At 42.8% G+C, this 14,757-nt stretch overlaps 1 protein-coding gene across 1 annotated transcript in view; it reads left to right on the top strand.

Annotated features, from left to right (window-relative positions):
* Positions 1-11,244, top strand: part of GCH1 (GTP cyclohydrolase 1) — a 20,287-nt gene extending 9,043 nt beyond the window's left edge. The window contains exons 2-6 of the mRNA XM_009893905.1: positions 3,849-3,958; positions 6,220-6,275; positions 9,253-9,284; positions 10,298-10,382; positions 10,970-11,244. Coding sequence (XP_009892207.1) covers positions 3,849-3,958; positions 6,220-6,275; positions 9,253-9,284; positions 10,298-10,382; positions 10,970-11,096 — 410 coding nt within the window. The 3' untranslated portion in view covers positions 11,097-11,244. The remainder of the gene's footprint in view (positions 1-3,848; positions 3,959-6,219; positions 6,276-9,252; positions 9,285-10,297; positions 10,383-10,969) is intronic.
* The last annotated feature ends 3,513 nt before the right edge of the window (positions 11,245-14,757 follow it).

Raw genomic sequence — 14,757 nt, 5'->3', positions numbered from 1 at the left:
TCTTGTGAGACCCCACCTGGAGTACTGCATCCAGCTCTGGAGTCCCCAACATAAGAAGGACATGGACCTGCTGGAGCACGTCCAGAGGAGAGCCACGAGGATGATCCAAGGGCTGGAGCACCTCTCCTATGAGGAGAGGCTGAGAGAGTTGGGGCTGTTCAGCCTGGAGAAGAGAAGGCTCTGGGGAGATCTTATTATGGCCTTCCAGTACCTAAAGGCCTACAGGAGAGCTGGGGAAGGATTTTTTACTGGGGCATGTATTGACAGGATGAGGGGGAATGGCTTCAAACTGGAAGAGGGCAGGTTTAGATTAAACATTAGGAAGAAATTTTTCACTCTGAGGGTGGTAAGGCACTGGAACAGGTTGCTCAGAGAGGTTGTTGAGGCCCCATCCCTGGAGGTGTTCAAGGCCAGGCTGGATGTGGCCTTGAGCAACCTGGTCTAGTGAGAGGTGTCCCTGCCCATGGCAGGGGGGTTGGAACTGGATGATCTTCAAGGCCCCTTCCAACCTAAACCATTCTATGATTCTTGCCATGTGTGGAAAGAGTAAATGTTTTGGGACCTGCAAATGACGAAAACAAAATCAAGCTAGTGAAGCAGACTGTGCCCTGATAGGTAGAATGAAAGAACAGGAAAAGAGGCACAAATTTGTCCTCACCTTTGCTTCTGGCATGATTAATCTGAGGCCCTGTTTCCCCTGCTGTCCTTTCAGCTCTGATAAGTTCACCAGAACATTTGCTGCCAGCTGAGCTTGTCATGGCCTCGTTTGATGGTGTAGCAAATTGAATGTCTTAAAGGCAGAGAAAGTTAGATAAAATGGTATTGCCTCCCTGCACAAAGTGTTTGAGTCTCTGCCAAACAAGTCTCTCCTGTGTAATTACTGAAAACAAGTGCTGCGGTGGGACATAGCACAGCATCTTGTTGCAGTTACTCTTACCTAACTCTTCTTTTGTCCACACAAAGCTTGGATTTCAAAGAGGGAGGTATAGATATAGGCAGGCTTCAAGCTGCTTATTTTCAGGAGAACAGACTTGTCAAGTGTGAGCAGGAGAGACTGGAGCAGGATAGGGTTGACTGGGGTGCTCTTTTAACAGTGTGGCTGTTTACTCAGGCAATGGCCTTCAGTCTCGCATTTTGTATTGCCTCATGTCCCTGTGTTATCTGGCAGTTGTGAAGGGGTTATTGGAGAGGCTAACACTAAGCTGGTTTCTTCCTTTATGGGCTGTGGTCCTCCTTCCTGGGAGTAACTGATGCTTACTTAAAATCAGCACCCCCTGCTGCAGGCACAACTGCAGAGGTTATGCAGCTGAGCAGGTATCATCTGTCATCTGGCTGCAGCTTGCTGCTAATATTAAATAAATCTAAGGTGCAAAATTGGCAAGACCTGTAAAAAAAGAGAAGTGTGAAGCATCCCACAGCACTGTGGTTATATTTGTGATGCAAGGATCTGTTTGCTTACACACCTCTAAAACTCCCTTGGCTGAGATGGGGCATTAATGAAGTTGCTGTGACACTGGGCTGCAAGAAGGATGGATGACCTTTGTGTTCCTGTTTGATTGCTTTAGCCATGGGAGGGATGCATTTTGTTCCTTAAGTTGCCTGTGCAGTACTTCACAAGTCATCTTCTTGTGAAGACTACTTCTCCCCCAGCCCCAGCTTTATAACAGGGCTAACAGCTGTCTCCGTGATACAACATGGCTCTTCAGCATTCCAGACTTCAGTTCCTTAGATGAAGTTTGGAAGGGTCTATTATATATATTTTATACATGAATAAGTGTGTATATGCATATACATACACATATATGAGACTTCACAGTTGAAGTACCTTCTGTGGAGGCTTTGGCCTTATGCTGCGTCACATAGTACCATGACTTAATGAGAATGTGGCCGTTTTTGATTGTTCTGAGCAGTCTGCTTTGCGAGTATGCTGACGTAAATCCATATCTAACATCGGGCTTCAATATGCTTCTGGCAAGGCTGGTATGAGCCAAGCTGGTGGTGTAATAACAGCAGCAGTCACTCTGGAGATGCTTCGTGGATCTGTTTGGATTTTGTTTTAATAATGCTGGGTATAGTAGCAGGTTTTGTGAAACCACTGTTTGCCTTTCTGCTGTAGAAATGGCATGTCTACAGAGTGCTGCGGGAGGGAGCTGAGAACCCAGACGGCTGTTCTGTCTCCCCTTCCCTCTCCTCTGAGCCTGCTCCGTTTCGGATTGTGGCTATTCCTGGCTGAATTCACAGTTGTACAACTACATGGGGCTCCCCAGGTAATCAAAATCCTCTCCAGCAGTGTTTGGAGTAAACTAGACTCTGAAATTTGGAGAACAAAATTATGTACCTTTACAGAGTTGTTTCCTGGCCTCTTTTGTGCCCCCTACTCCTGCTCTCTGACCCGATCAAAAGCCTTCTGGGGTTCGGCATCACTGTCTTGCAGGTTGCCAGCCCTTCTCACGAAGGAACGTCGCAGGCAGAACATCTTGCGCACAGTTTCCAGGGTTACCTGTGTAGTGCTGATAGCAAGCAGGAAATTAAAATGCTCCATGATGATGATACGTTATCGACAACAGATGGTGGCCATTAGGTGTACGTGCATGTCAGGGGAAGGCATAAAGGCAAGTAGAGCAGACACAACTATTAGATTTGTGTAATCACCACCGCAGGTGCTAAGCTCCACCGTGGATGAAGCAGGGCAGTCCCTGAGTACCCTGCTTCCCCTTCTGGCCATGGCGTATGTGACTCTGGTTCCTGGAAGTAACTCCAAGTAGTCAGTGTGGCTTCAAGCTAACTTGTTTGCAGAGTTTCTCATTCTGATTATCAGTCCTTCTCTGCAGCTAGTTCTCTCTTGCTATTCTCTCTCTCTAATTTCTCTCTTCTATGCACCTTCTCTCTCTTGTCCTTCAACAGGCTTGGTCTCTTAACTTGACACTGTTCTACTTTTAACTTCTCCAAGCATGGTCCAGCTGCCTACAATCTTTGTGTAGATTACACTGATCAACTGTAAACCTGTGTCGGGATTGCCTGGGGACTTGTCAGGGTAAATCTGGAAAATCAACTGAGGATCTGTTCTGCTGAGCTCTTAAACTGGCAAAGTGTCACGTTGTGTGTTCCTTTTCTTACTAAGCTATCTCTTCTTCCTTCTATCTCTATGGTTTTCTCTACCTTTATTCTCGGTTAACTCTGAGGAACAGAATTAGACCGGAGTATGTGAATGTGTGGCTGATTTTGGTTCAGGATAGCAAATCTCTCCCCGATCTATGGGTACAGATCTATCTTTTTGACTTCATGTATGCCTAAGCAGCTGCTGGCTGGTGTGCTTCAGGATGAAAGGATTTGGGTGCAAAGCCTCCTTGAAGATAGTGATGCTGGTGTTGAAGTGTTTGAAGAAACCACTGTGACTGCTCAGCTTTTCTCAAACCTCAGGCTCAGCTTTGCTTGTGGTATGTGGAAGCACTAATGGAAGCCCCCTCTGAGATGTGCTCTCCTCCTCAGCACTGGATTTATCAGGTGCAGTCTTAATTGCTCTTGAGATGCCAGTGATCCTCCAAAGACTGGACTTGTTCTAACCTGGGCTCAAACTGTTACTTAAATAAAACGCTATAGACTAACATCTGGTGTAGCACATAGGTAGACTGACATGGCTATCAGTGTGGCAATTGTGTGATTATATGCAAACCAAAGTGTACTTGTGATGTTACTCGTTACTTGCCTCCCATATCTTAACCCTAAATTCTGTAGTTCTGAGCAAGCTATGCTCTTGCTACAAGCTTTCTCAGATATTGTCTGGAAGAACCTTCCATGCTTCTGCATTTATTATTATTATTTTTTTTAATACGAGTGTTTAATTTCAGATGTTCTGAATGACGCCATCTTTGATGAAGATCATGATGAGATGGTAATTGTGAAGGACATAGACATGTTCTCATTGTGTGAGCATCACCTCGTTCCATTTGTTGGAAAGGTAACTCTTCCTCACAAAACAAATGTGGGAATAGTGATAAAAGACCTAAAGTACATGTAAAAGGCTTTGTAGCTGTAACTATAAAGCTATAAGTATTTACTGCTTATGGCTATGATTCTAGAAGTTAATCTTCAGAATACAAATAAGGAAGACCTCTTTAATGTGAGTTTTATTTGGATTTAAGCTCCTAAAATATAATGCTCAACCTTTCCTAGTCTAAATAATCTAATGGTTTCTGACATTTCGTATCAAAGCTCTTCGTGAAGCAGCAGCAAGCCTTAAGGGCAGACATCTTGATATTAAACTAGCTCACCCTGCACACTGGCTCTGTCATGGATTTAGCTTCTGGCTCAGAGCTATCTACTGCACATTCATATTGGGAACCCCCCTGTGAGTCGAACAAACTGCTGATTAGCAGCCCTGTCTTAAATAAGCAGGCCCAGTCAGGGAGGGGGTGGTCAAAATTGACTAGCAGGAGGCTGCTTAGGTTGGGACTTCCATAAAAGGGGCTGGTGTTTCAGAGGGTGTTAAAATTGTGGTGCCAATAACTTTAAAAAGAAAATAAAAATTCTCAAGTTAAGTGCTGTAAATGTGATAAAGAGTTCAGAGTGGGTAGTCCCTTCTGCACATCTCAGCCCCTTCACTCCTATTTAAGCACGGAAGGATGGAGCTTATTCTGATCCATCTGTTTTACCATAAAGTACTTGCAGGCCAGAGAGTAGCAAGTGCTTTTTTATTTTTTTTTTCTTCTGTGAAATTCAATCATAACCACATATATGCCAAGTAAACTGTCTCCCAAAAATAAAATATCCAAACAGAAGCCAGCTGTTTATTTAGTTGAGGCAACTCAATTTCATCTGCTTTCTTTTCTTACTGTTAGTACTTTATACTGGAAAACAAGGTAACTTCTTTTTCTGTGCAAGCTTTCTATTTTGCCTGTTATTCTTGGTTACACGTACTGTGTATATTCTCTTCGTTACTCCTGTGGCAATATATGCATTCTTTTTGCATCTAGCTGTTTAGCCTGTGTGGTTTGGAGAAATCTCCTCGCAAACACCGAATTGGTCCTGCTCGTATAATGGTCTACTAAATGACTTGGTATGCCTCTAAATATTCTCAGACTAACCATTCTCCTGTTGGGTACATCAAACAGGCTGCAAATACTGACCAGTAGGCCTTGTATTTGCAGTTCTATCTTAAATTAAATTAAGATATTTGCAAAAATACTGTATGGGGAACAGGATTCCACGCTTATTTCTAAGTTATGTCTCTTACTTTGTCTGAAATGTTTCATGTCTTTTCAGGTGTCAGTGGGTTGATTACCCAACAGAAGTGATAGGAATGAGCAAGTTAGCCAGGTAATCAGGTGCACTGTGGTACCTGTAACGGCAGGTACAGCAATACAGGATTCTGAGATGGGGCCTCTAGGCAAAGCGCTAAGACAGAATCCTACGCTGACAGTCCCCTACTGTATCTTGGCTAATTTTTCAAGTCTCTGGTACAGTGACACACATGCTGGTTTATAATCTGTTGTAACTGTAAACCCACTTGAATGCAGTAGCCCATGTTGCTTTCTAAAAGCAAGAAGCTAAATGGCTCTCCCCCTTACCTTTGCATCTGAGCACTTCTCAAGAACTTAATTCTGCCTTAGTGCAACCATGTGTTCAGTATGAATGTTCAGTAAATCCATATTTAAGCAGGATGGAAGTTGACTTAATCATACAATGACCTATGGTGCTACCAAAGCAGAAAAAGAAAATAGAAATCAGTAAGTGCAGCCTGATTTTGGTGGCTAAGTATTTCTTGGCATCAGAACTTTCACTGGAAGTAAAGTACAGTCCCTCTCGTTCCCTCTCCCTAATTCCATTTTAAGTCTTGAAAGAAAAACATGTTTATTTCAGATGAACAGTGCTGTGCTGAGCAATAGACTGCTTTTTGTACCCAAATGTAATGGAACTTTGTAGCATTCCTGAGACTTGGAACATAAGCCTTGACTCTTGAAGAGTTGTGATTTTTCTACCCCTCAGAAAACTTACCTATTCTTCACCAGGACACTGACCTCACCAGGCATTTACAGGCTCCGTTAGCTCCACAATTTTTCAGGCTTGCATGGTGGCATGTTCCTCCCACATGCTAAGACTTCTGGACTGTTCCAGGGTTAGTTCTGGGGCAAATGCACATCTCATTCTCTATGCATGAGTTTCATTTGCATTTGGAAGTGTGGGTTTGATTCTGTTAATGGTTTGTTCTCCTCTGTCTAGGTACATATTGGCTATCTTCCTAACAAGCAAGTACTTGGCCTCAGCAAGCTTGCTAGGTAAGTGTTAATGTAATGAAAGTGATGCTAATTTGTAAAAGAGATTCCAAGCTGTGCTAACTGTGCTAATCTTTCTAATCTGGTCCCCCTCTAAAGCTCAGCCCACTTGGTGTCCTGGATTTGGATTTAGACCAATCCTCAGCATTATGTTTTTTGTGGAGAGGACAGATAAGTCTTAGAGCTCTCTGTTAATTCACATCAGTCGACTGTAGTAGAGCCGTAACGCTTTTGTACGTTCATCCAAAGCATTGGTGTCTGCAGGGAGCACAGAAGCAAGAACAATAGAGATTTTGGTCATATTCTAAGGCAGGCCACCAAAAACAGTGGGGATCTCTATCTGTTTACTACTTGTGTGTATATTGATCGATAAGAACAAAAATCCAAAACTTCCAAACTGCAAATGAACATGTTTTCTGGATAGAAATTGAATCTAAAGCTTTCATCTGTTAGCTGACTCTTCAGATGAATTTGGCATTTCTTTCACTCGAGACCTGCTGAGAGAGCTGAGGGGTAGATTTTATAGATAAGGTTCAGCCTAAGAAACAAAGCAATTATGATACACTTGAGAAATCCATTTGTTTACGTAAAATAGCTTTTTCCTCAGCAAGTGCCCTTGGATTAGTTGTTCCACTGAATCTTGTTTAAAAAGTGGCACTTTCTAGTCCTGGTGAGGAAGGGGATGGTTGATCCCTTCAATAAGCAGATTATTGGGGACTGGAGTGGAAGGGTCTCTTTTGAGAAACAAATCTGAAAAATTGGCTGTAGTTCAGAAAAACCACATAGGTTTTGCTTATGCTTTCCTTCGTGCATCTGTTAATCTTGCTGTAGTTTCAGTAATACTAATGAGAATTAGCTTTGTAAATCTGTATGCCTGCTGGGTTTTCTTAGCGGGTAAGAAATGTGTAGGATATGCCACTAAAATGCTTTAAAGTCAGTCACCTCTGTTCTGTGCTCTGCTTGCACAACAGTGAATTTGGTTGGGAATGGGAAGGGCCCTTGGAGGTCACATCTTTCGTTAACATAACCTCATATTACAGGGAGAGCATCTTCATGTCTTCTAGCAGTGCTTATAGGAGTGGACTTCACTCTGATTAAAAGGTTGAAACAGGCAGTTCAACATTTAAATTTTTTTTTCCTACATGTTTTCTGCAGCTGTACCTAACTGCTGAAATTGTAGGATGAGGTTCTGAGCTGACAGCACTGCAGTTGCTGGGCAAAAGACTTTGCTTTCTGTAGCTGCTTACGCTTGGGGATGTCTGCATGGCGGTTCGTGGCTTGTGTTGTGTGTTGGCTGGCACTTGTGTGGCCGGATCTTTTTAAGTGGTGAGGGGTTTCTTTTTTTTGAGTTGGAGTTCTGGAGGCGAACATCCTTCCTGAAGAGCCTGTCTTTAGCACTTGGTTTCATTTCTGCAGGGCTTGAATGCAGGATTAAAGATCACATTTGAAATATGCATCAGTTGATTTGTGCTTGCTCTGGTCTCTAGTTACCTCTGAATTGCAGACATAAAAAGGAGCTCAAAACTGTCTTCGGTGATTTTTTTTAATGCAAGCGGCAACATGGTGCTGGAAGTGTACGATTTTCCTACTATTTATTCTCAGTATAGAAACATGCATGAGTATGTGCAAGGCTTCCTGTGCTGGGCTTGAAAGGTTAAATCTTGCCTCTTTTTCAAGTTAGGGTAAAATCCCCATATACTGCAATAATGAAAAGATTAGATTCTTGTATAACAAAACGTTTTCAGTCCTCGTTTGCTTTTGAGTGCTTACCATGAAGAGATTGGTGGGCCAAATAGTGCTTCCCTTTCGTGCCCTATATAATGCAACCAGTGTTCAAACAAAGATTTGTGAGGCTGTTGGTACTCTAGGCCTAATCTTTCATAATAGGATTAGTCTAATGTGGTGAGTTTCTGTTGTTGTGGATGACCTGTATTCAGTAAACAAACATCTTTCTTTGGACTTTAAGCTCAGGCTTGAAAATGCTAATTCAAATAACTGTTTTTATGTAAACATGCTTATAGGACTTCTTATATGCAATACCAGTGTGAAAATATCTGAGCATCAGCTTGTTTCCAATCCATATATTTGATCTAAGTATTATATTGCTTTCTTTAGAATAGCTATAACACAACCATTTCATTTCTGGAGGGGAGTTTCTGCATATAATTCTCTCTCCAAAACAGCAGGCAAGTCTCATTGTCAGAAACGTTTCTTGTAACTGATGCCTCGGGCTGCTGGCCAGTGTCTGGTTTTTGTCTAGTCTGACCAGATGAGTATTGATGCTTTCTATAGCAACTTCTTTACATGGCCACTTGATGTGTAATTAAGCATTTGAGGTTGGCATTAATAACCCATTGAGTTACAGAGCAATTGTAAGGTTTCTCTTAAATGTGGGGGTTATAGTACTGTGGTTATAAATGAAGGTAGTTTCACTGGCATTGCCCCACAAATGGCTTAAATTTGAAGTCACGTTGGAGCGGGGTGCTAAGGTGATCCCTGCACTGAAATGCGAAGGATGGTGTGATATACGGGTGGAGAGTATCTGCTTTAAATAAAAACAATTCTGCCTCATTGTTCTTGGTTAAATTTGTGGTTAAATGCAAGAATCCAAAACATCTCTTGCATAATTTCAGTAACCTTCTGAGAATCCCAGTACCTTGAATTGTCCTTAAAACAGCATTGGGTTTATATTGAAGCAAAAGGAGGTAATCTGACCTCAGTTCAAGGATTAGCTTTCAGGGAGTCTTTGGGCATGGATTCTCTTGCAGCTGCGTGGTGCAGGTGAGTGGTGGTCCAAGTAATTCAAAAGTAACGGCCAAGGAAAGGAGCTTTAAGGAGAGGTGGCAGGTTTGCACCTGAAATAGTCTCTGGGGTGGCAGGTAGGGGGAATCTGTCACTAAGCACAGTGATGTGCTAAGGGAAGTCAGACAATGGTCAGATAGGACTAAGTATAACATCATCTTTTTCCTTTTTTCTTTAGGATTGTGGAAATATACAGTAGAAGATTACAAGGTAAACAACTGACTTCTTGTTTTTGTTATGTGCGCTCCTTTGCTAGCCAGCACCAGGTATTGGCAATTGTAGGTGGACTATAGCTGTGCAAATTTTAGTGTGGAGGAAAACACTATGTTCTTGAATAGGTGTTTCTCATCTGCCACCTTAGCCCCTGTGTTTTCAGTGAGGGGCAAAATGTGCCTGTGAAAATAGATGTAGGCAGTAACTGATTCAGAGGATAAATGTGCTACAAGATACAGCCGCCAGGAGTAACTAAACTAGGTGGATGCTGCTGGAGATGAACTCTGCTACAGAGAATTTCAGAGATGTGTTTGAGGATTCTTGGCAGTTCTCACTTCATCTCTTCAGACATGTTATGGACTGCCTGCCTACTGCCCCTGAGAAGTGGAGGAAGCTTCAGGATCTGAGGCCTTGGGTTAGGCTCAGCCTGCTCGCATCGTTCCGCAGTTAAATTTGGCCTGTTCTTGGCAACAGAAGTCTTAGTGACCAGTCTGACACCTAATGGTTAGAGCTGCAGGAAGTAAAGCTTTGCAGGACAATAGACTCTCTTAATTTGCTTATTTTTTTAATCTCCGTTTCCTTTCCTTTAAAAAGAGAAATTTTGTGCGGGGAATTAATAATGCAGCAGTAAAGCCAGTGAACAAATATATAAAAACTGAAGAAAACAGAGAAGCAAGAAGATCTAACTGTGTAATAGGAAATGCAAGACCTGTTATAATAAATCAGGGTAATGCAATTCCTGCAAAGGTGTAATGGAAAATGACTCCCAATATAGACAAGCAAATAAAAGGTCCGTTCCAGGATACAAAACATAAGATAGGATTTGGTGCTAATAAAATTTATTTAGGAAAAGCAGAGCTTGCTGTGTGTGGTGATGGTGGTGGGGAACAGGCACACTTGGAAGTGGGCATGCGGTGTTACTGTCCTGTGTGTGTGGCACGCAGATAGCGGCTGGGCATTGACGCTAGTCAGATTTAACACTGCCTCTGAACTCCCTGTTGTTCTTTCAGTCCAGGAACGCCTTACCAAACAAATTGCAATAGCCATCACAGAAGCCTTACAGCCCGCTGGAGTTGGAGTGGTTATTGAAGCTACGTAAGTTACTCCGAGCTGTTCCGTGGTGGTGTATGGGCTGCGTGTGATTCCCGCTGTGTGCCGCAGAGCTGTTGTGTGGCCTCTTTGGCTGCGGTAGCTGTGTGCCACGCGTGTTTATGAGGCAGAGTGCTGGCAGGGAGGGGTCCTTGCCCTTTCAGCAAAATGGCCTGGTGGGTTGGAGCCATTTAAAGTGGGGGCCTGCCTCATCCGCTGCAGAGATGTGGCAACTGGCAGCGTGGTCAGCTGTCCCAGTTGCACTGGGTCTGTGCTGTGCCTCAGTGCACCTTCTACTTCCTCAAGCAGAGCAAAGTTTGGATCTAGCCACAGGCATGTCCCTGTGATCAGAATGCACCTTGGAAAGGTGGGATTTTCCTAGGATCTGAGGAGAGAAGGCAGTGCTCAGGGGATGGGAATTCGACTTTCTTTTTCATAGAGGACAGCTGACGTAAACTGACAGATGTCCATTTTGGATATGGAGGTTTTGTCTCTTCCCCAGAAGTGACGGTGTGAGAAACATCTCTCTTGGTGGGATTACTGCTTTCTTTTGAGACTGGCTGATTTATTGACTCCCCTCTCATTTCTTCTAGGCATATGTGTATGGTAATGCGTGGGGTACAGAAAATGAACAGTAAAACAGTAACCAGCACAATGTTGGGGGTGTTCCGGGAAGATCCAAAGACCCGTGAAGAATTCTTGACACTCATCAGGAGCTGAAACTGTGTTTATTCTCTAAATGCACTCTGGAGATTGTTCTGTCCGGTGTCGCTGTCTGTTCTTACTTGTTCCTACATCTCACTTTTAAACTAAATCGTTGTGAATTGTTGTCATAGTCTTTGTGCAGTAAAAGACTTCTGATGGCAAATGAAAAATGTAACGATGAGGTAGGCTTCTGCTGGATTTCCAATGATGCTGATGTCACAGAATTACAAGCTACGAATAGGGTTTTGGAAGTGTCTCTTTCCATCTAAAATGCAGAATATACTGCTGTTAGGAGAAAAGTGGGGCTTGGGAGTGAAATGGCTATTTATGAAATTAGAATTTATTAGAATAAATATGGAGCAGCACAGGAAACAATTGAAAGGCTGTGGATCCTTGTAGGACCACTTGTGCTGCAAATACTGTACCTCTGCTGAAAAGGATGATCCTGTATTATCTCTGAGTATATTTTATTACACGTCCTGCAGTGGCAGTTTCAATATCTGAATATGTATGTTATACCTCTTTGAGATGTTACCTCTGGTGGTGTTTTATATTCTTGCCAGTATTAACCCTCCTTTTTTGTGTGCTTTTTGTTTGTTTGAGAAATTTAAAACACATTTTTCCTAGCGTCTTAACATGCAGGGAATTAACTTCTAAATTATTTGGGGCATGGTCTTATCTCAATATAAAGGGTTTTATGCACCTTTTTCTCTGTGCCTCAGAATGTCTGACCACTTTAACTGTCAGTTTCTTACTGTTTTTAAGCAAACTTTAACAGGGGGGAGGAAAAAAACCCCAGAGTCTGTCTGCAAAGTGCTAAGATATCCAAAGAGGTTTTTAATGATATTTATATCTTGAGCTTTCCTTCTCTGATTTCCATGGGTTAGAATGAGAAGCTAAATCTAGTCTGATAATCTGAAAATGAAGATTTCTTTTCAAGTATTTCAAGATTTACATCTCATAAATTTTGGACCAAAGGTGAGCACTGAAATTCTGAACACAGCACATTGTACCTCTCCTGCCTGATGGCAGGTCATTTGGGGGCAAAGTAACCTGAAATGACAACAACTTATTTCGTAAGACCAATTGAGAAAAGCATTTCCAGGGCCATCAAAATGAATTAAACCACATTTTTCTGTGTATGTGGCAACCTCTGTATGTGGCAGTACTGGTACAAAAAGTTTCAGTCAGCTGGACTTGGCTGAACTTCTTATACTTTGTTACAATTTTAATGGGTGTTTTGTAACTCTTAATTAGGACAACATGAGGCGCAAATGAAAACCACCCTTCTCAAACTAAGCACAAGAGGCAAAACTTAAAAAATGAAATGTCAGCCAGGGTGTCAGATGCCCACAGCGCCGGTTCCCATGGTCGTATCTGCTTTGCCGGACGCGAATCCAAGATGTTCTGTACACTAACCTAAAAGGCAGTTCCTGGTCTGGCAATCTCCATCTTACCAACATTCCTGTCTCTTGCTTTAAGCCGTGTTGGAAATGAAATGAAAATTGTGTCCGATCAAACCTCCATTGGGCCTAAAGAACTTTAAAGAACAACAACCTCGTGTGTTTAATTACACTAATTTTACCTTGATGACCTTCACAGCATTATTGGAAAAATATCCTCTGTCCCAGATTCTGGAGAGTTAGGTGCTGTAAAAGTATTTGTCTGCTCGTCTAAACACACTGTGTGTTGCACATTTCTAAAATACACTAACTCTATGGCATTTGTTTTCCTTAAATGATTGAGAGCAGATATTGCCACTTTTCGGTTCAGTCTGTGTATCCAGCTGAAAAGCCTTAAATCTTTCTTGCCTGAAGTTCAGAGTAAAGCGCTCTTTTTTAGCTCAACGGCTGGAAGAATTTGAGGACCAAAGGGGCACACACTAGTACACTTGTTTCTCTTTGCTTGCTTTAGTTTGGAAATTAAGTCTCTGTAATACACTGTCTTGCTCCTGAGGTAACGAAAAGTTGCGTTTTAACCACTTATCTCTATTCAGGATAAAGTTCGTATTGCACCACCACTGTTTTTTATTTCTATGTGACCTGTAGTCCTTAAAACATACCTCTCTATACCTGTGGCCTTGGATTTTGTTCACATTTTTGTTGTTGTAAGACTTGGTGCATTTTTTTTTTTTTTTTGGAACATTAGTATTGTTCAAATACACAAGCTTTAACTACAACCAGTGTGTATATATGTATAGTACGTACAGCCTGCTGTTGTACCACGTAAAAGTCCATTGTCTCTAAAACATTAAAGCGCAGTATTATCCTTTGGAGTGGCAGCATCCTTGGTGACTTGGGGGCGATGGCATCGCCCAAGGAAGTGGCACGTGCTCCATCTCCTTGGGTGGGGGTTGTTTCTGCACTAGCAGGTGCTCCAAGCCTGGGGTGAGATGTTGGATGTTCCAGATGCTCCTCTGGGACAGTAGGTGCTGTTGTCCTCAGCTGAGTCCCCATTTGTTGACTGAGCAGCAACACACCCCCCCCCCCCAACTTGGTGTCACCTGCTTGCTGTGGTTGCCAGGGGAATCAAAGCAAATACATGGGGACAGGGAAAGTGGGAGGCAGTGGCTGCTCTGGAGCAGCTGTTGCATGCATCGAGGCTCATGTGGGCTAATAGTCCTCCTGTGTGCATCTTAAGCCATTCTGGATGCCTCATCACACTTTATTGAGGAAATATGTGGTTCCTGGCCAAATGTTCAAATTAGCTGAACAAATATATCTGGACAGCAGATGTGATGCAGGTGTGACGAGACCCTGAAGCTGAAGTCTTGGTTGGGTCACCTCATGGTGTACCATGCATAGCAGCAGAAGCTGCACTGCTCTTTCAGGGTGGGGAAGCTGCCTTAGAGGCACTCCTGCTGTCCTCCTAGGATGCAGATGTTGCTGAGATTGAGGGGAAAAAAAAACCCCAACTTTACAGATCCCAGACTCCAGAGGGGTCTTACCTCCTTCTCACAAGAGGCAACCGTAGAAGTTGTTGGGCTGGAGGCAGGGATGGGGAATCAGCGTGGCTGTGTGGGCGAACTCTGTGGCAGTCAGAAATGGAGAAGGAATAATGAATGAAAGCCCCTCCAGCCCTTCGTGGTTTTTTTCCAAATGGTCTGTCCTGTTTGGAAATAACCCTCCCAGGAAGCCCCAGGAGCCTTGTCAAGAATTGTCTTTGTTGTGAAGTTGAGTGACTTCTGTGTTTCCCACGGTTGTATATTAAAGCTGGTGATTGTGGTAGGAAACAGCCTGTTTGTGAAAACAGGCACTTCTGCAAGGAATTTTTTATTCCATGCTTCTATTTTTTTTTTTTTTTAGGTGTGGGATTGGGAAGGAGCCTCTTTGGTTTCATGATCATGGGAAAATCTGTTTTCATTGGGGTGAAAATACATTCAGCTTGAAAGTGTTTTCAGCTCAAAAACCCAGAAGCGTGAATTAAATCTGTACAAGAACCAAAAGCCATTACTAAGGTGACATCCCCCCATCCCCATCCTAACCTACCACATGTCACCAGATCCCACCTACTTTAGCCAGTGCTCTATTTGTTTCCTGATACCCTCCAGTCGTACACGTTGCTTCTTTGTTGGTTTTGTTTTGTTTTGTTTTGTTTTGTTTTTTTAATCAAGGCTCCCCCATATAAGCAGTTTCTTTGTGTTTTTTTCTATCAATCACTGTGATTTACTTTTGGA

The sequence above is a fragment of the Charadrius vociferus genome, unplaced genomic scaffold, assembly GCF_000708025.1.
Source record: "Charadrius vociferus isolate BGI_N301 unplaced genomic scaffold, ASM70802v2 scaffold49, whole genome shotgun sequence".
NCBI lineage: Eukaryota > Metazoa > Chordata > Aves > Charadriiformes > Charadriidae > Charadrius > Charadrius vociferus.
The sequence above is the reverse complement of the archived record's forward strand: the minus strand, read 5'-3'. Positions and strand labels throughout refer to the sequence as shown.